The sequence below is a fragment of the Maniola hyperantus genome, chromosome 26, assembly GCF_902806685.2.
Source record: "Maniola hyperantus chromosome 26, iAphHyp1.2, whole genome shotgun sequence".
NCBI classification, from domain to species: Eukaryota; Metazoa; Arthropoda; class Insecta; order Lepidoptera; family Nymphalidae; genus Maniola; species Maniola hyperantus.
The window spans coordinates 1,690,280-1,713,779 of record NC_048561.1 but is presented as its reverse complement, the minus strand read 5'-3'; the positions used below and the strand labels follow the sequence as shown (position 1 = coordinate 1,713,779).

General features: G+C 36.1%; 5 protein-coding genes across 11 annotated transcripts in view; 4 read left to right on the top strand and 1 right to left on the bottom strand.

Annotated features, from left to right (window-relative positions):
• The window catches only part of Cog7 (conserved oligomeric Golgi complex subunit 7), a 145,450-nt gene that overhangs the window by 34,422 nt on the left and 87,528 nt on the right, over positions 1 to 23,500 (top strand). The gene's annotated exons all lie outside the window — the stretch shown is intronic.
• The window catches only part of LOC117994071 (zinc finger protein 271-like), a 166,921-nt gene that overhangs the window by 95,069 nt on the left and 48,352 nt on the right, over positions 1 to 23,500 (top strand). The window lies entirely within an intron of this gene.
• Positions 1,228 to 11,423, top strand: LOC117994361 (zinc finger protein OZF-like). 4 transcript variants are annotated; one of them, XM_069507568.1, is made up of 3 exons: positions 4,000 to 4,170; positions 4,250 to 4,693; positions 10,356 to 11,423. In XM_069507568.1, the coding sequence occupies exons 2-3, from the start codon at positions 4,263 to 4,265 to the stop codon at positions 10,987 to 10,989; spliced, it is 1,065 nt and encodes a 354-aa protein (XP_069363669.1). In that variant the 5' UTR covers positions 4,000 to 4,170; positions 4,250 to 4,262; the 3' UTR covers positions 10,990 to 11,423. The 4 variants fall into 4 exon arrangements, with proteins under 4 accessions (XP_069363670.1, XP_034838168.1, XP_069363669.1 ...); XM_034981946.2 differs by having other exon boundaries at positions 4,000 to 4,183; XM_069507569.1 differs by lacking the exons at positions 4,000 to 4,170; positions 4,250 to 4,693 and adding an exon at positions 1,228 to 1,719.
• The window catches only part of LOC117994335 (myosin-7-like), a 35,585-nt gene continuing 24,397 nt past the window's right edge, over positions 12,313 to 23,500 (bottom strand). The window contains exons 15-16 of the mRNA XM_069507611.1: positions 13,653 to 13,995; positions 12,313 to 13,609 (exon numbers count right to left, since the gene is read on the bottom strand). Coding sequence (XP_069363712.1) covers positions 13,682 to 13,995 — 314 coding nt within the window. The 3' untranslated portion in view covers positions 12,313 to 13,609; positions 13,653 to 13,681. The remainder of the gene's footprint in view (positions 13,610 to 13,652; positions 13,996 to 23,500) is intronic.
• LOC138404172 (metacaspase-2-like) lies at positions 16,658 to 22,382 on the top strand. The gene is made up of 4 exons (XM_069507534.1): positions 16,658 to 17,083; positions 18,054 to 18,239; positions 18,636 to 18,785; positions 19,476 to 22,382. Exons 1-4 carry the CDS (start codon positions 16,720 to 16,722, stop codon positions 20,300 to 20,302), a joined length of 1,527 nt encoding a protein of 508 aa, XP_069363635.1. The 5' UTR covers positions 16,658 to 16,719; the 3' UTR covers positions 20,303 to 22,382.

The following is a 23,500-nucleotide window of genomic DNA, read 5'->3' as shown; positions in this document are numbered from 1 at the left end:
AAAACTTATTAGTTTTCTAAGTTAATATGTTTTTTGGAAAAAAACTTTTTGTTCTTATTTTATAATAGAAGCATAATCATCTAATTTCGTAAATATTTTAAAACACAGCTGATATCCTCATTGAAGCTCTGGCTATTGCAGTGATTTTGTATTGTATAAATCTTTATCATTATAATTTAAAAATTCGAGTTTTTGGGATGAAAAAATTACAATCATCCTAAAAATATGCTTGATGGTGCAACCACAGTTTTAGTGGTGCGGAGTTGCAAGTAACACGCGTGGTTTTCAAATGTATGATTTTCACACTCATGTAATGTAACGATCCTTAAAACCTTTTTGACCTAAAAATAATAAGATTGATTAAGCTGTGCAAGGGGTTGAGGCGGTTGCGCGGGTTGCACTATGAGGTTGCACTTATTTTTAGGATGACATTTCTATTGATCGAATAAATTTATTGTATTATTCATTTTATGTATTTTGTATCAACTAAATATGGCAAAGATAATTAATTAATTAAATGTGCACCCTGCATAAGACTTATATAATGTCAATACACTTTCTGCTGACTTAAATATGCACCTACAGCATGCGTTATATCTATCCAAACCCATCATTGTTTAGCTGGTACAAAACTATTTTAGACCTAAAATCTTTAGAATTAAAATAGAATACAAGTCTTAAAATAATGTAATACACTACAAAAAAGAGAGCAACTATTGAGTTTCTTGCCGGCTCTTCAATAGAATCTGCTTTCCGAACCGGTGGTAGAGTCGCTTATTATTTATTCTAAATAAAGTTTTTATATTTTGATAAATTTGTTTGATTTTTCTTTTGAAAAACTAAATTCCTAAATAATTATTAGTAGGATTACCGATAAATACTGAAAATCGGTAATTAATAGCAAAACCGTTAAAATCTGTAAAAAGGACATCACTAAAAAGTTACGGTTTTCCTGCTGTCACGCCATCCCTAATTTACGACAATCCGGGCATATAATTGCTATATATTATATAAAGTTAGAAAGAGATGGTCCTGTGGATTCTCATAGTAAAAACCAATAAAATGTGAGACAGACAATCACTACTACAATGACAATTTGTTATATAAATTCCTTGCCTCCCACTTCCCCTTACTACTGAAACAAACATCGTCTATGGAGTTAGCGGTCTGTATCCTATAAGTTATTGGTCTGTGGTGCTTATATACTCTTTGGTAATCGGTGTTGGTAATCGGTAATTTGTTTTGTAAATTAATTCATTATTAAATTAATTTAGCAATTGTCTACATACCTAACGAAGCGTTTTAAGCACTTATGGATTCTAAACCTGATATTAATGAAATAAAAGTAGAAATCCCAGACGAATTTTGTTTAGATGTTCGTGTAAAGGTTGAAAATGAAATTGGGTGGCCCGCACAGATGGTATTGGCTCGAAATGAATTAATCTACGAGGAATTTGAAAACAATAATTCACTAAGTAACTGGCCTAGTAATAATTTTAAAGAGAACTACCAGGATGACATAACCGAAAATTACCAGCAAAACATAAACTATGAGGAATTCAAACAGGACTTCCAAACTTATATGCCAAATAATGATGTGACTAGTGAGAGCTCTATACAGGTCCCACATGATAAGTACCAGGACAGAATAATATATGAAGAGTTAAAAGAAGAGAGTTCCCAAACATGTATGCTGTGTGGGAAATGTTTTTCAAACAGGTTTGTTGCTAAAATGGCCACCATGCATATTTAAAAAAAAAAATTGTATGATGGAACGAAGCTCATAGTGTACAAGTCCAACTCGCTCTTGGGCTTGATATTATTTGTTTATCTCAGCTCCTAGTATTACATATCAAAGTCTGCACCCGTACATAGTCGAAATTCCACTGATACATATGAAGCGATTTGCCTCCTCATTTCTGATCCAAACTGCTAAGATTTGGAACACCCTTCTAGCATCAGTTTTCCCCTCCAATTATAATATGGGTACCTTCAAGTCAAGAGTGAATAGGCATCTAGGCAAGCAAGCTCCATCTTAGGCTGCATCATCACTTGCCACCAGGTCTGATTGCAGCCAAGCGCTGGTCTATAAATTAAAAAGAAAAAAAACTTTCCATATGCTTTATAGTTTATTTGTTTGTTTTAGCTTATTACTTCTTCAACACAACCTCACCCACCTAAAAGTGCCTTTAATCAAAAGAAAAGTATTCATATGTGAGCATTGCTCTAAATACTACAGGAATAAGACAAATCTAAAAAACCACATCCTGACAAATCATGTAAGGCAATACAACCAACGAATTCCGATCACGAAACAAAGACATGAATGTTTGATTTGTAAAAAAACTTACTCCTACATACGTTGGTACGAACACATGAAAGAAGTACACAGCGAAACAAAATTCAAATGCAAAGAATGCAATGTATTGTTAAAAAATGAACGTAATTTCAAACGACACAACAAACATGTTCACGAAGGAGTCACAAAATGTAAAATCGAAAAAACTGTATGCCCTAAATGTCCAGTTATTTTGGATAGCAAGTATGCACTGACAACACATTTAAGAAACTGTCATAGTAGTGAAACTTATACGTGTCATATATGTAACTCAACGCTGAAATGTAAATCATATTTGCTAGGTCATATGAAACGTGTTCACTACAATGATGGAATGTTACATGAATGTCAAATTTGTGGTAAGGAGTTCAAGTCAAAAAGGTATGTGAAGGTACATATAAAAAATTCTCATAATAAAAAGAAGTCATGATTCAGGAATTCATGATAAATATTAGTTAAACAATAGTCAAGAATGGTGAAGTACTTAACACTCAGTGGACGATGGATATTATACTTGTTGTTATGCTCAGAGTTTCTCTACGCTGTCTCCACTTGAGAGTCTTATGGCTTCAGGAGCCCTCAGGCCGAACTTGACCAGCCCACTGTCACTTCAACGTGCTAGTGTATAGTAGCTATCGATGTAGCTCTCAAGAGCTACATCGATTCTTTAGTGACTGGTTTTGGGCACTACCCCTCAATAATACTTCTTTGCCGTTACGCTCTTGTCAGAGCGGTCGTCAAACAGTATGTAATCACTACGTTTGTGGTCGTCACTGTCATGTCCATCTTGCTTTGGCAGGCATTCCACTCCACTGATTTAATTTTTACCTCCCATTATATTTTTTTTGGAAGATATTGGAAAAGTTAAGTCTAAAGCAGCTATAACTCAATATTTAAAAAATGTTATGCAAAAATACTTATTGTTTTAATGAAATCCCATTTAAAAAAAATTTGTAGGTACCTACACTTCCTCTGTATAAGTCGCATCCTTCGATGCGAAGATCAGCGGCTATGAATTTTGGATCCTGGTGGCTTTGGGGAGATAACAGGTACAGACTGTACTGTACAGTATCTGGCAAGAAATAATATTCATCGACCTTTAGAATGGGATTTCGCCTTCGTAGTGCGTTGTCTCTGTCACCCGTACCTTTGTGACGTTTTGTCGGTCTCAACGACAGAGACAACGCTCTACGAGGCCGCTACCTATCTCTTTCTAATTAACAGCTTTTATAAAATAGCGAAAGTCTGGCGCGCGCTGGCTCTCTCACTACTAACTAGCTACAAGCACACGAGTAGATCTAGAACACAGAGTACTTTGTAATATATATCTAGAATCTAGATAAAGTTTATCCAGCGGCGGATGGCAAGTTAGCAGGGTAGCTATACAAGTAAAATTCTATGTAGGACTGGGCAGTATATATAATGTACTCTGTGGGACTGGGAAACACAGACAAAATGTCGTCAGTCAATATCTTATAATCTATGATATCATACAAAGATACAAACATCAAAGCATCTGTGACTTGGAATCTACTTAGAACAAAGAAGTTGGAAGTACTACTACGTAAATTACCCTATCTCTATGATCCTCAGAACAAGGACTATCTGTGCTGTGATACAAAGAGTATGTACAATTATTATTTTGTAATCACCAAAGAGTATATCAACACTACGTTTTCTTTTATGTCATACATATTATTATAATTTTTTTTCTAATTATTATTTATTTCTATTTTCCATATAATTTCTTAACCTATGTACTATACAATACAAATCGTACAATCTATTATTTTTTAAACGTGTTTTTTGGATGGTTTTTTGTCGCAATTGTAGTGAGTTTTACTTGTAGGTGTAATCAAAATCCGTAGGTAATTTATTAATTCTTATTCCTATAAGTAACAATAACAAAAGATTTTAGCCACTTATGGATTTTAAACCGGATGTTACTGAAATAAAGCAAGAAAACCAAGACTTGGAATTTCACTTCGATTTTTGTGTTAAGGCAGAAAATGATATTGAGTGGCCCATACAGACTGCATTGGCTCCATATGAAAAGTACCAGAATGAAGAATTTGAACCAAATAATTTACAAACTGACTGGGCGATTAATAATTTCGCCCCAAAAGAGAACTACCAGGATGATAATATAACCCTTGCTTCAAATGAAAATTACCAGGAAAAAAACATTTATAAGCAATTCAAACAGGATTTCCAAACTTGTATGCCAAATAATGTAATAAGTGACAGTTCTATACAGGCCCCACATGAAAAGTACCACGACAAAATAATTTATGAAGAGTTAAAAGAAGAGAGTTCCCAAACTTGTATGCTGTGTGGGAAATACTTTTCAGACGGGTTTGTTACTAAAATTATTATATTCTTTGTTTTAGAGCAAGATCCCAGTACTGTCAGATGTTACTGTTATTTTTTGAGAAACAAAATGTGTTCTAGAGAACCTAGTGTTAATGTCTGCTTTTAACATACATATTATGTATATCTTAGCTTGTGCTGAAGATCAATTTATAGAGGTTCTTACGAAATACATGACTAACTTTTTTAAAAGTCTAAGTGCTGATTTTAGGGCTCCATACCCGAAGGGTGCCAACGGGACCAATAGGGTCCCATTGGACATTAAAGTAATGGACAGTCCGCTGTCCGTCCATCCGTACAACCGTCTATAGGTACAAGTTGTCATATAAAAATATTTTTCACCCCCAATGCGCGGGTGAAAAATTAAAAAAAATTACAAAAATAAAGAAATTTATTTATATGGTGAGGTAAGGTGGAGAATACTTACCTTTTTCCTTCCAGCGGGCAAATAAGGGGTAGGAGAAGGATGGCCCTCCCTTACAGTATAAGATAAGATTCGGGCGCCAGCCAGCCGGAGGAACGACGCACGGATAGCCGAGCAGAGGCCTGAACCTTTAATCTCAAGGCAGGGATTTCGGGCCTACTCCGTCGTGGACTCTCTCACGAGACGACAAATGTCAGATAAATATGTTGGAGGATCAAAACAATGAAAAATTGTAAAAGTTTTTGAATTATAATATAATTTTCTATTTAAAATAAATTACTATGAATAGCGTCCCTACGTTCCTTGCCTTATCTTAATTCTACGAAATATAGGTACCCTTTACATTATTAAATATTAGACCTAGGGTTATGAAAAATTTGTACTAAAATTAATAAAATATATCGTTCGCCACGCACCGGAGGATATTTTAAAGAGTTCCCTGATTAAGATTTATAAACCGACGCACTAGATCTTCGGATGCAGGCCGATTTGTGTGAAAGGACATTTCAACACCATGTTCTAATCAGGTTCCACAAACACATATTTTTGAAGCAAATCACCTCATAGTGCGATAAATAGGGAAACACAAGGGGAACACATGGGGAACACAGGGGAACACATGGGGAACACAGGGGAACAGCTGCAACAAGAAAATTCTAGTTAGTATATAATTTTCTTGTTGAAAATTGTATGGCGCAATGAGGTTATACAATTTGGATACTTACCGCATTAGCGCTGTTATTTCATAATATCCATATTAAGGTGAAGCCTTCAAGGCCGAAATTACTGCTTTCTAGGCATTTCGCCACAAAACGTCTCATATTTCATAAAAATCCGGAGAGAGCCGAATATCACGTACGAATTTTGGAAGAAAAGTGACAAGTCATTAGTCATGTCAAATGTCTTCCATCAATTACTATAAATTTCGTTTAAAAAAAACAACTGTCAAAACACTGATCTATGGTCTCCTTGAAGATAATAATGGGTAGAGGTTATGTTACCGATGTAAACAAATGCCTGTCAGTGTCAAAATTCTATAAAAAAAAAAAAGGAAAACAATTATAATAAAGGATGTAACGAGACCGTCTAGGTACACGTTACAATTTCCCCTTTCTAGAGAAAAAGAAAAAAAAAATTTTTTTTTTTTTTCTTTACCCTTAACAATCCTGTAAGGCAAAAACGAAGGGAACTACCAAACAAAAGAAGAATTAAATATCTAAATTCATTCAAGCCAAAACGACCAAATAATCTTTAATAAATACGGATTGAGAAGCAATCCTTCAAAGCAAAAAAAATAATCTTAAACTAAAATTGCATAGTATTGGCATTCAACTGACCAGACACGTAGCACCAACGCTGTGAAATGGTAAGCCAAACTAGCGAAGAAGAGAAGAAAACTTTCTAAAGAGTGTGTGATTAGAATTGGCATTCTACTGACCAGATCACTAAGCACTAACGCCGTGAAATGATAAACCAATCTAACACAACACTTAGCCTAAAAAAACAAAAAGAGTCTAGAGTTAGTCTGCACCCGTTCAACCCGCTGAGGCACCCTCGCCGCGCATTGACGAACTAACCTAGCTAAAGGGTTTTCGGAATGGTCTGCAACTGGACAAAGCACTGGGCACCCTCGCCGCGCAGTGTCGAACCACCCAAAATGATGCACTACAAAAGAGCGACATCCAAAACACCGTCCTGCCTAAGCAAGGACATAGCATACATGTCCACATGTGTGAGACAAGGCTGAATATGAGTACTAAAGACCCATCCAAAAGAAAATATTTACATCCACTTGCCCGTTAAACAGACACAAGCAGGAGGATAGCATGGAGCATGTGCCAACCATGATCCCACAAAAGAGCTGTACATATGTACAAAACTACTTGACTGATTAAAACAGAAACAAGCAGGAGGATAATACGGGGCATGTGCTAAACCGTAATCCCACATAAAAACAACTGTACATATTTACAACAAAATAAGGTAATACGGTGCAAACAAAGACAACCGCAACCAAAAATAAGTATAGGATTGACAAAGGAGCCAAAAATCCTATACAAAATGAGCCCTTATAAAAGAACTACAAAGATAAAAATGTACAATATTTACACATAAGGTAGTGCGGGGCAACTGCATAGCCGCAAGCTACAAAAGGATAGGATTGACAAAATAGCCAAAAATCCTATAAAATCAGTAGGACTGACAAGGAGTGTCAAAGAATCCTACTCAAAATGATTAGTCCTTATTGTGTTAGCTTCTGTTTAGTCCTTTTCAAAATAAAATTAATTTTAAGTTTTAATTTTGTCAAATTTTAAGAATATCTTTTATATGGTATCTACCTGTACTATTCTTTGCCAAATCTTTCAATATATAAACAGTATCTGAAATTCTCTTTATTATTTTACATTTAACAAATCTAGGAGCTAATTTAGCTGAAAAGAACGAAGCAGCATTGGATTGCACAAAGTTGCGCCTCCAAACTATGTCTCCAACACAATAAGAAATGACTTTTCTTCCCACATTGTAGTATTTGGCATTACGTCTATATGGTTTAGCCAAATTACTAACAGTTTTATCAAAAATATTACTCAAAGTAAGAAGTGCGTCCGAATAATCAGAACGACTACCAATAACTAACTCTGAAGGATCAGAGATAGAATTAAATTTATGTAGGGACCCATCGAGGAAAACTTCCCTACCAAACATAAGAAAATTAGGTGTGTATCCGGTAACTAGATTAATAGTGCCATTAATAGCTGCCTGTATATGGGGCAAATATTTAGACCAGGTTCTATGATCGTTCTCAACATAGCATGCTATACAAGTTTCAATAGTCTTATTAAAGCGTTCAACTGGGTTATTCTGAGGGGTATACAAAGTGTTATAAAATAATTTTGGAATGTTATATTCTTTAGCAAAGTGTTTAAAAGATACCAAAGTGAATACCAAAATGAACCGAATTTAAATCATCATGATTATTTCTAATAGTTTCTAAAATATTTTCTCTAGGTATTACTATTTTCCAAGCTAAATTTTGATTTAAAATAGATTTAGGCTTGACATATTTATACAAGGTATGGCTTTAGATAATAATTTAGAAAAGTAGGCAATAGGATGTTATTGACATGAGTCATCATCTTGCATCAGAACGTTAATTAATTTAGTTAAGGGTAAAAAGTTCGAAATAAATCATCTGTAATAATAAAATCTATGTGACAAAACAGTTTGTTATCAAAATCTGTCCAAATAACCGATCAGAAAGTCTTGTAATTCGACGGTGCATTTATCACATCAAATGACATCCTAACGAATCCAAACAACCACGACCTAGGACTACAAACATTGTCTAGTCAATGAAATTCAAAAAAAAGTAAAATAAGTAGGTAAGTATAAAATTTAGAAAGGAAGAAATCATTTTCTTGTAAATGAACAATGAAATTCTCCATTTTTAAATTTGGATAAAATGTCAAAATAATATAAAAGTCAAAACTAAGGATGATGTCAATAAAATATTAAAGTTGTTATTTGTCGCTGTGCACCTTACATTTTCCAAGAAAATTGGCCACGACGACTCCTATATAGTATTAAGGTTAAATTTCCTAAGAGGAAATATACCTATTTAGGTAGTTGGCATTAAGGGCAATACGATTAAGAACTCTAAAAGACAAAGACTTACCAAGAAAATATGTTAAGTTAAATTTTGAAGATTGAAATGCTTGTTTACATAATAATTACTTACAATTTGTGATGAACTATACTCCGTTCCAGACATACTAATAGAATCTTGACCGAACATGGTAATGTTTACAAAATCTATAGATATACAAAGCTTTATCATTAAATTTCACTCGCAATAGATAATAAGTAATACACAATATACCTCAAAATAAGCTACGCTTGATTAACATGAAAGAACACTTAAATTAGCTATGCTAGGACAAACATCTTAGTATCTAGGCATACAATAAATAGGTTACACGGTTACAATACACCTTAAAATATTACAAAAACACTAAGTAAGACAAGAACGACGGCAATTAAAATATTGATCCACCAAACCATGAGAATCAACACGACTAGGATCCCAAAAAAGAATCAGGTCTCTGTTCCAGGGCGACAAATGTCATATAAAAATATTTTAGTGGATCAAATCAAAAAAAGGATTTGAATTATTTTCTATTTATTTTATATTTAAAATAAATTACTATTAATAGCGTCCCTACGTTCCTTGCCTTATCTTAATTCTACGAAATATAGGTACCCTTTACATTATTAAATATTAGACCTAGGGTTATGAAAAATTTGTACTAAAATTAATAAAATATATCGTTCGCCACGCACCGGAGGATATTTTAAAGAGTTCCCTGATTAAGATTTATAAACCGACGCACTAGATCTTCGGATGCAGGCCGATTTGTGTGAAAGGACATTTCAACACCATGTTCTAATCAGGTTCCACAAACACATATTTTTGAAGCAAATCACCTCATAGTGCGATAAATAGGGAAACACAAGGGGAACACATGGGGAACACAGGGGAACACATGGGGAACACAGGGGAACAGCTGCAACAAGAAAATTCTAGTTAGTATATAATTTTCTTGTTGAAAATTGTATGGCGCAATGAGGTTATACAATTTGGATACTTACCGCATTAGCGCTGTTATTTCATAATATCCATATTAAGGTGAAGCCTTCAAGGCCGAAATTACTGCTTTCTAGGCATTTCGCCACAAAACGTCTCATATTTCATAAAAATCCGGAGAGAGCCGAATATCACGTACGAATTTTGGAAGAAAAGTGACAAGTCATTAGTCATGTCAAATGTCTTCCATCAATTACTATAAATTTCGTTTAAAAAAAACAACTGTCAAAACACTGATCTATGGTCTCCTTGAAGATAATAATGGGTAGAGGTTATGTTACCGATGTAAACAAATGCCTGTCAGTGTCAAAATTCTATAAAAAAAAAAAAGGAAAACAATTATAATAAAGGATGTAACGAGACCGTCTAGGTACACGTTACAAAGTCCATACAAAAAAAAGGTAGAGAGTTGAATTTTTTTACAGAATGTGTATTTCTATTGCTGTAATAACAACAAATGAAAATTTCAAAATAGCTACCATGTAAATTAAAAATAAATAAAACATACATCTTGTACAATGGTATGGAACCATTCATGTGCAAGTCAGAATTGCACTTGACGCTTTTTTTTGTTTCAGCTATTCACTTCTTCAACACAACCTCACCCACCTAAAAGTGCCTTTAATTAAAAGAAAAGTATACATGTGTGAGCATTGCCCTAAATACTACAGCAATAAGACAAATCTAAAAAACCACATCCTGATAAATCACGTAAGAAAATACAACCCACGAATTCCGATCACGGAACAAAGACATGAATGTTTGATTTGTAAAAAAACTTTCTCATACAAGCGTTGGCACGAACACATGACAGGAGTACACAGTGAAACAAAAATCAAATGCAAAGAATGCAATTTATTGTTTAAATGTAAAGCTTATTTAAGACGACATTACAAATACATTCATGAAGAAGTGAAAAGAAAAATATATACGCAAAAAACTAAATGTCCTAAATGCCCCGCTATCATACTTAAATGTGCTCTATTAGCACATATAAGGAATTGTCATACTAATGAAACTCAAACGTGTCACTTATGTAACTCAAAGTTGAAATGTAAGTCTTATTTGAGAACTCATATGAAACGTGTCCATTACAATGACGGAATTTTACATAACTGTGAGATATGCGGTAAGGAGTTTAAGTCAGAAAGGTATGTGAAGGTACATATAAAAAATTCTCATAATAAAAAGAAGTCATTCAAGAATTCATGAGAAATATTATTTTAACAATATTCAAGAATGGTGAAGTATTTCACTCGGAGGATGATAGAAATACTCCTAGTTATGCTCGGAGTTTCTCTATATGAAAGTCAAAGTAAATTCTATAGATCTCAGCCAATATTTAAGGAACTATCGGGAAGATAGGTTGAGATGGCAATCCGGGAGGAAACGCCCAGCACTAATCCGATGCGGGCGAACGCGGAAGACGTACGGGTGTGCGGCGCGTCCCCCCACCTCGCACTCCGATTGCCATCTATCTCGATCTGTCGCGAACTTTACCTACAATATAAAATATTTTGAGTCGCATTTTCACTTAAATCATATTCTATATCTAAGTCTATTTATTATGTTCAATCAATTTAAAAAAAAAACAAGTTTGAAGTATAAGTATCTACAAAGTAAATAAAAGTTTGTTAAGAAAAAAATGTTGTTTCAGTCAAAATCCCTTCACCAAGAAAACAAGTTTTGTAGGTAACTAATAGCTGTGCATATTTCAATATTAATTATTTAATAAGGGTATTTTATTATTATAAATGCGAAAGTGTGTTTGTTTGTCCTTCAATCACGGCACAACATTGCAACGGATTGACGTGATTTCTTGCATGGGTATATATAAAGACCTGGAGAGTGACATAGGCTACTCTTTTTTTGCCGGATAATTAAAGAGTTCCCACAGGTTTTTAAAGAATTATTTATTTATTTTATTTTTTAAATTCTTTATTATCAATAAATATTTTACAAAACATATAACGTTATAATGTTAAACTTAAATTATTTAACACTTACAGGCTTAAATAATTTATAATTAAAGAGTTCCCACAGGTTTTTAGAGAATTAATTCCACGCGAATCAAGTCGCGGGCATCAGCTAGTTTCTAGCTAAAACCACTGAACCAATTTTGATGGAATTTAGTGGAAAGATAAGGAATCCTTACAGGATCACTTCATTGTCTTTCAAGAAACCTATAAGATACTTCCCGTTGACCTCTAGGTCATGAAATTTGTCAGGTAGGTCTTTATAGCACACGCCAAGGGAAAAATCTGAAAACCACGAAATTGTGGTTACATCACAAAAAAAAATTAAAATGTGTTCATGAACAAATAATTATTATTTTCAACTTTCAAAGATAACTATATCAAGTGGGGTATCATATGAAAGGGCTTTACCTGTTCATTCTAAATCAGATTTTATTTATTTTTATACTGAATAGTTTTTGATTTATCATACAAAATGTCTAAAAAATACGACCGTAGTATGGAACCCTCGGTGCGCGGGTCTACTCGAACTTGGCCGGTTTTAAGAATTAAAACAAGATTTCTGTCATTGATATAATCTATTTACTCAACAAACCTAATTGATATAAATTTCCAACTACTTTCTACAATATTTACAAAATTAACAATAAACAAAATATTCTATGAACCCATAAAGTATAGACCACGACAGGTTGAGGTGGTAATCGGAATAAGAGGCAGGGGGACGCCCCGCATACCTGCATGTCACCTGCGCTCGCCATCGGGTTACCCTCCTCCCCGATTGGTATCTCGACCTGTCGCGTACTATTATGTAATAGGTGTATAGCATACTAGTGCCCCGCCCGACATCGCATTTTCTCAAATCGCAATTTTTGGACACCCTTTGACAAGGGGGGGGGGGGAGAGGAAACTAGGTGAATAGTTCCTTCTTAATTGGGTATTTTTCTACTTTTGATCTTGATAAATATTATTACTTTATTATAAAGTAGGATAAAAATAATGACGTACGCTCAAAAAAATATTAAAATCCGACAAAGATTTACAAAGTCACAGGCATTTTAATTTTGGAGTGGGAGGGTTGTCTTCTAGCCCTTTCTCGCAAAACGAAAAAGAGATTGCCCATTTTCTTAGGAGCTTTTGGCCCTCCTAATATAATTGTTATGTCACCATGGTTTTAATTTTATTTTGTAGACAAATAATTAACTCTTTATATTCTGCAAACAATTTCTATTTATTCACCCTGGTTATAAAGAAATCTTATTTTTTATATTGCTGATATTGAGGTTATATTTAATTAATACTTCTTCAAAATAAATGCATGTTTACGATTCTAACTGTAATTGTGGATATTTTCAATAATAGAGTGAAAAAAAGTCGTTATAAAACATAATCGTAAAAAAATAACACATTAAAAAAAAAATTAATTTAAGTTATGACAGGACGCGAAAGAGGGCCCGTTCACGGGCGATCTCCTTTGTATGAAACCGCACGAAGTTACTATGGCATTAGTAAGGTGTGACGTCAAAATGCTATATCGCTATCTCTGTCTAATCAGAAATATTTAAATGCTTATAACTTTTTTGTTATTTGATTGGTTAGTTTTTTCCTTTTATGTCATTATTTTTATCCTAATCAATACTTTTAATTTATAATAAAGTAATAAAAAAATTGTAGTCAAATACCCAATTTATTTTTTATTTTTATAAAGAATATTAGCCATGTTAAATGACTAATATTCCTCTTTCCTCTCCAACTAAGGGTCAAGCTTGTGCTAGGAGTAGGTACGACAATAGTGCAACGGGCGGGGTTTGAACCGTCGACCTTTCGGTTTTCAGTCCACTCCTTTACCCGTTGAGCTATTGAGGCTACATTTGTAGAATGTAGCCTCAATAGCTCAACAGCTCAATAGTTCTACACAATTCTACATTCTATTCACCAGTCTTCACATCCTCATCCCGGATTTTCTGTTTCTCAAACATGATCCTCAATTTTTCAGTCGCTGACATAGGAAGTCTGTTGTTTGCACCAAACTTGGGGTCAGGCAACCTGGCTACATTGAGCTCTGGGTCCTTGAAAGTAAAAGGCGTCCAGGGTCCTTGTACGGATGGATGGTCCGTGTACTGGTACTTTCTAAGGCGAACTCCTGAAACGTCGCCTTGTTGAGTTCGTAATACTTCTATCCATTTGGTGATTTCTGAATGGGTTTTGTCGTGCATACTCATCCATACTTTGTCACCGTTCACTGAAAATACAGTAAATTAGATATACAAACAAGAATATATTAGACAGACATTTGGAAAACCGCAGAGATGCACCGCGGGTGCAAGAGGGACAACTATGTCACACACATGTGGTATGAGAGAGAGAGATAGCAATGCTACACCATACTTTTTGCTCAGTCGCTCGCTTGGGGTATGTATTTGCGGGACAACAACTCAATACAAAGGGCTTATAACTTCGTAAGTTTTCATTAAATATTTTTGAAATTTTGTATATTTTTCTGGTTGGTTGGCTGGTTTCACTTACAATACTCAGCTACGACCACAGGGCTCCGATGTCTCCGTGGCTTCAGGTACACAACAACACTGGGGTTCTGCTTTGCAAAGTCAACCAGGTCTTGTTCTATGAAGTCCCTGCAATTTGAAAATAATCTTAATACTTAAATAGGCTCAAAAGGGCTAGAACCCAGAGAATATAATAAATAAAATAAAATAAATAATCTTTATTTCACAGACATCAAGGCCCATATTATGTTAGTAACCATCTTAATCTATGTTAGTAACTATATTATAATATAATGTATGTTAGTAAGAAACTTATTCTATGTTAGTTAATATAATTAATAAACTTATTAACTAATGCAGACATCCAGTGCGCCTTGAGAGCGCTGTCCTGTCTGTCTGCTATCACCTTCAGGATAATGTTAGGACTTCTCTCCAACCTACTTTTAATTGAGGCGATCCTTTTCCGTATGATTGCGAAGAAGCCGTCTACACAGTTATCCGCAAACATACCGGACGCGCTACAGTACCGAGGCAGTCCCAACATTATTCTGAAGATGTTATTATACTGGACTCGGAGGGCGTTTATAGATTTTTGGGTATAGTCAACCCACAGACTGCACGTGTAGAAGCTCTGACAAAAGGACTTGAACAAAGTGACCTTAACTTCTTTTGTGCAACGAGCAAATCTGCGAGCTATCATATTCCCTCTAACCGCCAACGCCCTCCGTTCCCTATCAATGTCACAATTATCTTTCATGTCTGCTGTAACCACATGACCCAGGTATGTGAACTTGGGCACCCTAACCAGCTCTGCACCGTACAGTCTCACTGGAGGTACATAGCTGGGAGAAATGCTACCCGCCGCAAAGACCATGAGCATGCTTTTTTTTACATTATATTTAAGTCCATGCTTTTCAGCATAGTCTTCGCACACCCGCAGCAAATCTCTCAGCGCGCAGACCGATGGGCTCAGCAGCACCATATCATCCGCGTAACTGATGTTATTAATCATCTGATTATCAATCGAACATCCCGCATGCATGCTGCTGAGCCCCTCGATCAGCTCATTCACGTACAGGCTGAAAAGCTTCGGTGAGCTCCTCCCACCTTGCCTGACTCCGCATTCCAGCCTATACGTGTCCGAGTATACCCCCGCCCACCTTACCTGGTTATCCTGCCTTGCATACCAGTGCCTAAAGATGCTGATGAGTTCCTGAGGCATGCCAGTGCGTCTGAGCTTGTCCCAGAGTATCGGGTAAGAAACCAGATCAAACGCTTTTGAGAGATCCAAGAAGCAGGCGTACACTGGTGTTTTCCTGCTCGTATAATACTTGACGGTCTCCTTTAGGGTCAACACGGCACTCTCCGTGGAAAGCCCTGCCCTGAACCCAAACTGTGCATCATGTAGGTCTAGGTATTGATCCAGTTTTCTATCCAGGAGTCCGTCAAGTACCTTGGCTGTTATGGTAGCTAATGAAATCGGCCTATAGTTTTTGATATCTGTAACGTCCCCCGTTCTGTCCTTCACAACTGGCACCACCACATTCCTCATCAATTCCTCTGGCAAGTATGAATGGACCACACATATGTTATACAACAGACATAAAACTCTAGGCAAGTGCACACCAGCATACTGAAGATGCTCAATATAATATACTTAATTTATTTAGCAACTAGCTTATGCCTGTGACTACACTAATTTCAAACCCCTACTTTACCTCCTTCAGGGTTGAATTTTAAAAAATCTTTTCTTAGCGGATGTCTATGTCATAATACCTATCTGCATGCCAAAAGCCTGATCCATCCAGCTTGAGTAGAGGAGAGACCCGTGCTCTGTAGTGGGCCGATGATGGGTTGATCATGATGATTAAAATTACAAGCAAGATAGTCCAAGCATACTTTTAGTACCTTATTCCACGGCTACCTCCATGGCTTTTACAGAATTTCAGCACAATCCGTTGCAATTGGCAGACGTAGCGACCGACGCCGTTCTGCAGCGGAGCCCGCACGAATGCGGACTTCAGAAATAAATTGCTGTTAGACATTTTTATTTATAAATACTGAAGGCTTCATGAAAATATTTATTAAATAATAAATTTTTTAGGTTAGGAATATGAAACAAATCGACTCAATGAAACCAAAGAGTATATCATCATTAATCACTAAAGAAACAAATTGTCAGAATTCAAATGGATGCTGTTCGTCTTTGTTCCTATATGTTATTGGTCTGTGGTCTTTGTCGTATGTCTATGATCCTTTTACAGTTTTCGTCCGTGGTCATTGTCACCACAGACTAATAACATATAGGCAGCCATCGCTGCCACTTGTCAGGTTATTGTTCCCTGTATATTACAGGTATATTATTATACTCTTTGGGTTATTGGTCTATGGTTATGTTTTTGTTTTGCTCATCTGATTTTCATCGATTTTAATAGGTATGTAATATTGCAATTTGCTATAAAATGAATATATTCAAGAACCAATGTATGTGCGGTATAGAATTCAAGCAGAGGAAAAACTTATATGCTCATATGCGTAAACTACATAATATAGAACCCTTTCAACAACAAATTAAAGCCGAAAATTATATATGTGATTTTTGTGGTAGAAAATTTGTTTGCCAATCCAGTATAATCAGGCATTTAAGGAGAACTCACAGTGATTCTAACAATAAACTAATAGGAGTGAATAAGAAAGCAAATCTGACATGTCCTCATGGGAAATGTTCTATAAATTTTCGAACGTACGAAGTTTTGCGTGAACATTTGGCTAAAAAACACGATTTCCAACTTGAATTTGAGGAATTGAGTTTTAGTTCAATTGAAGGTATGTTACACAATCCATATCCATACTTCCATACTAATTTTATAAATGCGAAAGTGTGTCTGCCAGTCTGTCCGTCTGTCTGTCTGCTAGCCTTTCACGACCCATCCGTTCAATAGATTTTGACGAAATTTGGTACAGCGATAGCTTGAATCCCGGGGAATGACATAGGCTACTTTTTATCCTGGAAAATCAAAGAGTTCTCACGGGATTTTTAAAAACCGAAATCCACGCGGACGAATTCGCGGGAATCATCTAGTTATCCATAAGTACTAATGTTATAAATGCGAAAGTGTGTCTGTTTGTATGCTAGCTTTTCACAGTCCATCCGTTTAACTGTCTGGTGGGAGGCTTTGGTCGTGGCTAGTTACCATCCTACCGGCAAAGCCGTGCCGCCAAGGTTTAATGCAAAACGGCCATACGCATTCCAGCTTAGCCCACTTCCATCTATGCATTATCACTTACCACCATATGAAATCTGTCTGGAACCATGAGTCATTAACATCGAAATGATTTCATTTTGACGTCAGCCGAAATAAAAATATAGCATCAGCTCGAAACTTCAGTCTAGTGCTGACGTCACTAAAATGGTGGCCACGCGCATTAGGAATTTGCAGGACTTGTACTGGTATATTTTTATTTCGGCTGACGTCAAAATGACGTCATTTCGATGTTAATGAGACATGGTTTCAGCGCAATAGCAATTTGCGGGACTTATACAGAACCTTCTGTTTTTTTAATATGTACTTTTTTGGGGTCGTTGGGGTCCCAAGGTGCTGAAATGGCGACCTCGCACTGGAAGACGAAGCGTTGGAAGACCCCCACTAGGTGGACGGACGACATCAGACGAGTCGCAGGGAGCCGCTGGATCCAGGTGGCGCAAGACCGTGGCGTGTGGAAGTATTGGTTGATGCTGATGATGATGATGGATGATGATGATGATGATGAAAATTACTTGTAACCGTTTGAACAGATTTCAACCAATGGAAAGACAGCATGCAGCTCCAAACTGCGTCACTGTACACACAGAGCACATCAGGCAGGAACTTGAGGATAGAGCTGGGGCGTAGACTTTACTACAACTGCCACAGATCTAACGTCTACAAACAAAGAGGCAATAATGTTCGAGCTATAAAGTCACTAGGGAGTAATAAAATAGGTAAGGTCTTTTTCTTGACTAGCTTCTGCCAGCAACTTCGTCCATGTACGTCCATGTATGTATATTATACAAGGTTTTGCATGAAAACAAAATCGAGAGAATGCTTTGTTGTGATTGGTGGACTCGAGTCACGTAATGTGCGGTTCAAACCCCACCCGTTGCACTATTGTCGTACCTACTCCTAGCACAAGCTTGACGCTTAGTTGGAGAGGAAAGGGAAATATTAGTCGTTTAACATGGCTAATATTCTTAAAAAAAAAAATGAGGGTACCGACCGGGCGTGGGCCGACTTTTATGCTAAGCAACTGCCTAAGCTTGGCGATCGGGGGTGTCCGGCTAATAAGTCGTCTGTAGGTGGTCTGTGAAACTAAATAAACTAAAAATAACTTTTTGTAGGTAAAGCGTGTCCGTCTAGACTAGAGGTGACGTACACATTGTATGCAGAACAGATGATAATAAAAGTAAAGTTCTGGAAGACCCACTGCGGACACACCAACCAGGTGGAGAGGCTGCCTTTGAATAGGCAGATGAAATGCTCCATTGCAGGTATGTTACTAGCTGATGCCCGCGACTTCTTACGCGAGGATTTAGGATTTTAAAAATCCCGTGGGAACTTTTTGAAAAACAGTAAAAAAACACCTTAAAAAGGTCTATAAAAAAGTCCGCGATGGTGTAATGTCGATCGAGAGAGAGGGGGGGGGGGATTCCCCGATTTTAGATCTGTTAATTTAGTTTAGTTCAGAGATTGTGTACGTCCACTGCTGGACATAGTTTCTTGTAAGGTCGCCACACGCCACGGTCTTGCGCCGCCGCCGTCCACCGGCTCCCTGCGACTCGTCTGATGTCGTCCGTCCACCTAGTGGGGGTCTTCCAACACTGCGTCTTCTGGTGCTAGGTCGCCTTTCCAGCACCTTGAGACCCCAACGTCTGTTGTACGAACTATGTGCCCTGCCCATTGCCACTTCAGCTTCGCAACTCATTGAGCTATGTCGGTTACTCTAGTTCTCCTACGGATCTCCTCATTTCCTCATTAGCTCTCTCTATCGCCCGCTGAGTGACTCTGAGCTTTCTTATGAGGCCCATAGTTAGCAACCATGTCTCGGATCCATATGTCATCACTGGCAACTCCTGTTCTTCAAGCATTGATGCATTTTGGACAAGAAGAGAAGAAAAGCATGCCTGGCATCAAACCAACTGTGGATATTTTTTTTGTAAAGATCATTTTTATTTTTTCAGAAAAACTGAAAAATGGCTACTCTTTTAAACAAGTATTTCAATGGATTCGCGATACCCGAAACCAAGATGGAGTATCTGAACGACTACAACTCGTAACAGAAAAAGATCTTTACAATATTATAAGAGAATACAATATTGAGAATGTTAAGAATAAACGAACCACAAAAAATAATTACAACTACAAAGTTGATAAAAATAATATATCTATGATAAGTGATCCTAAAAATATTATATCTGAAGTAATTGATATTGAATATCAACCATCAACAAGTATTAGTGACAATAATATTTCTTTATTGATCGATAATAAAAATGATATAACATACTCAATAGATTACAGTAAAAATAATATATCTACAACGAATGCTAGTAAACATAATATACCCACAACAAGTGATAGTAAAAATAATATTTCGTGTGCCAAAAGTAACAGTAAAAATAATATTTCTTGTGCTAAAAGTAACAGTAAAAATAATATTACTTGTGCTAAAAGTAACAGTAAAAATAATATTTCGTGTGCTGAAAGTAACATTAAAAATAACATATTTCGAACAAAAATTAGTAAAAGTAGCACATTCACAACAACTGATAGTAAAAATAATATTTTGTGTGCTGAAAGTAACATTAAAAATAATATATTTCGAACAAAGGCTAGTAAAAGTAATATATCCACAATAAGTAACAGTAAAAATGATATAATATCCACAAAATCTAACAGTGAAAGTAATGTAAACATAATAAGCAATGAACTAGTATGTAAGGCTGAATTTATACCAAAAGCCGAAAAAGTTACATATGATGACCAAGATTCAGTACATGAAGAATGAATAAATGAATGAATGAATGAAGAGTACAGTAGAATGAAGGGTTTTTGATGTGAAACCTTTAATATAATGAATAAAATATGATTTCTCACACGGCATTTAACTTTAAAATTGGCGCTGATTCTGTTGTTTTTCGCTACACTAAATTTAGAGTATATGCATCCTTTTCTTTTTAATGTTGCTAAAAAGGACGGAACATGAATTTTACATTTAAAGAATTTTTAAATGCAAAATTCTAAAATTTTAATTTTAAAAAGAATTTTAAATTTCAGTGCACGCTACAAATTGAAACGATGCGCTCGCGACTGACAGCTAAAGTCACGAGGTTTGACGGCTCTAAATGAAACATAAAGCTGTCAAACTATGTCTGTCCTTTTCATATTATATTAGTAAGAAGAGGATGCGAATGCTCTAAATCAGCGTGAATGTCTTGTCAAAAGTACGATTTTAGTCCTTAAATTAGAGGTGAACCGTACTTTTGACGTGTATTCTTTAGTGTAGTAACACCTTAGATGGTGGCCAATGAGGAAGTTTCAGGGCAACGTTCGATAAAATTTTCATAGATGGCGCTAAATAACCCCATCACTAAAGATGAAAAATAATACCTGTATCTATATGATCTATGCTTTAACGTATACTATCTCTATAGGTTTAGGTCGTGTCAATCAATGACATAGATGAAGAGTAAGAGCTAGCGTGCACTGCAATTTTCCTTACGTTTCTTCCCCACAAAATGTGTGAACTATAATAGAAGTAATTAATTAATTTCGCATCTGATTTAAATTTAAAAAATTAAAGCATAGATCATATAGATATAGGTATTATTTTTCATTTTTAGTGGTGGGGTTATTTAGCGCCATCTATGAAAATTTTAGCGAACGTTGCCCTGAAAGTTTCTAATTTTAATTGGAAAGGAATTTTGACGTTTCAAATTGGTTTGTATTGGAAATCTGTCATCATGTCAATTAAAGATATTTCATGTGTTCCATGTACTTACATTTGGCGAATGAATAGAGAAATAACGTTACAGTTTCTCAGCCTATCCATAGATGTCGCTGTAATGAATTAGAATGCGCTTACGGATACGAAGTAAAAATAATAAAAGTAGCAGCTTTTCAGTATTTCATTTATAAAAGCCTTATTTATATACAAGGGATAAGTATTATCTTTATCAATAAGTAGCTTATGCCCACGACTTCGTCCGTGTGCACAACAAAATTACAAACCCCTAATTTATCCCTTTAGGGGATGAATTTTCAAAAATCCTTTCTTAGCTGATGCCTACGTCAATATAGCTAAATTTCAGAGTTCAGACCAATCCATCCAGTGGTTTGACCTGTGCATTGATAGGTCAGTCAGTCAGTCGGCTTTTCCATTTTTATATTTATAGACTAGTTAGGTAATAAATGAAATAAAACGCGCTATTTTACATTTAAAAAAATGTTTATTATAAAAAAAATGAAATATTTACACCTTGGAACATGAACCATGGACAAGTAAATACAATCTTAATAAAAATAATATGTTTTAAATACGTAGATAGAGTAATAAAGGTAGATTGCAGGAACGTTTGCTTTCTCATTCGCACTAAAAAGAGAGCACAGATAATGTTACTAATGTGATAAACAGAGACGCAGCTAACCTAATTTTTTGTCCCTTATCATGTAACTGGTTTTTTTCAAGAATACATACAAGAAGTTGCAAAACAAACTTTGAGAATTCGTGGCGTTATTGTATTTCTCATGAGTTATTTACTTGTTTTCACATAAAAAACGTTTAATACGAATATTGTTGATCGGTTAATACAAATATTGACTACTAAACAATGGTAATAATTGTCGTGTTATTCATCGTTACGTCGTGCTATCCCTATATCATACGCGGTTACACAGTTTTTACATCTACCTATTATTCTATCTACGGCTATACTAAACTTCTATCCGTGGATAGAGTAATATTACTATAAATATAAACAATAGTTTCACGTCAGTTTATAATATTATTTTAATAATGTTATAACTAGCGATGGCCTGTGTAACCAATATTTATTTGTATTGAAATAAAATATGTTATAAATTATTTATTGCACGCATTTTACTTTGAATACCCTTCTCTCTTCGTTGTAACTACACTAAGATTGAATAATAAAGAGTATAAAGTAATAGGTAGAGATCCGGCATTAGGAATAACTACCCTCATCTGTTATGGTAGACTGGCTTATGCTCGCGACTTCGTCCGCGTGAACTACACAAATTTCAAACCCCTATTTCATCCCCTTAGGGGTTGAATTTTCAAAAATCCTTTCTTACCGGATGCCTACGTCATAATAGCTATCTGCATGCTAAATTTCAGCCTGTTCCGGCCAGTAGTTTGAGCTGTACGTTGATAGATCAGTCAGTCAGTCACCTTCACCTTTTATATTGTTTAGTCGAAGCTTTTGGCACCGAGGTACGAAGGCGGCCATTTTGAATATTTTTTAACAGACTACGGCTCCGGGTTACAGCTTTTGATTTTTTAAATTTACATATTTTTTTTTGCGAAATAAGTACATTTAACAGTTTTTATAATTTATTTTAACCATTATTCCCTATTCCTTATACTTCTGTTCGAGTTGTCTGATTCTCACGGGCACTTGGACGGCGGGCAGGTCCACGCTCCGCGCGCGAGGGCGGCCATTGTCATACTCTGTGTTGTTGCGGCGTGCTTCCGGCGGAAGCGGCTGCAGGTCGGGGAGGGTTAGACGCTTTCTGATTGGCTCTGGCGTTCGCAGGGTTCCGCCTGAAAAGAATATTTTATTGGCTAATAGGGTTGGTGACGTCTAGCCCCCAAGGGGGGAGAGTGACCTTAAGGAACAAGGAAGAGACAAAAATAATTTGTAGGGAGTCAAGAAGGCGCCCCGGGAAAATGCCAAGAGCAAGTACCGAACGGGCGCCCTCCCGCGATTCGGCCCATATAACCGAGAGGTTGGTGGGGCCATGGGAGGTGGAGGGTTGTACCTGGCCAATAGGGTTCTGTAGTCGTGTCATGTAACGCGCCAAACTACAGTGCGACAAGCCTCTCTTGGCACTTGAATGACATTGACAGGGGGGCGCTGTTGGAGAACAAAGGCGACTATTCAGACAAGAACAAAGAGGACACTATTGACAGCATACGTTAGTTCCGATTTTCCCCACGCGCCAAGACAGCCTTGTCGCACTGTAT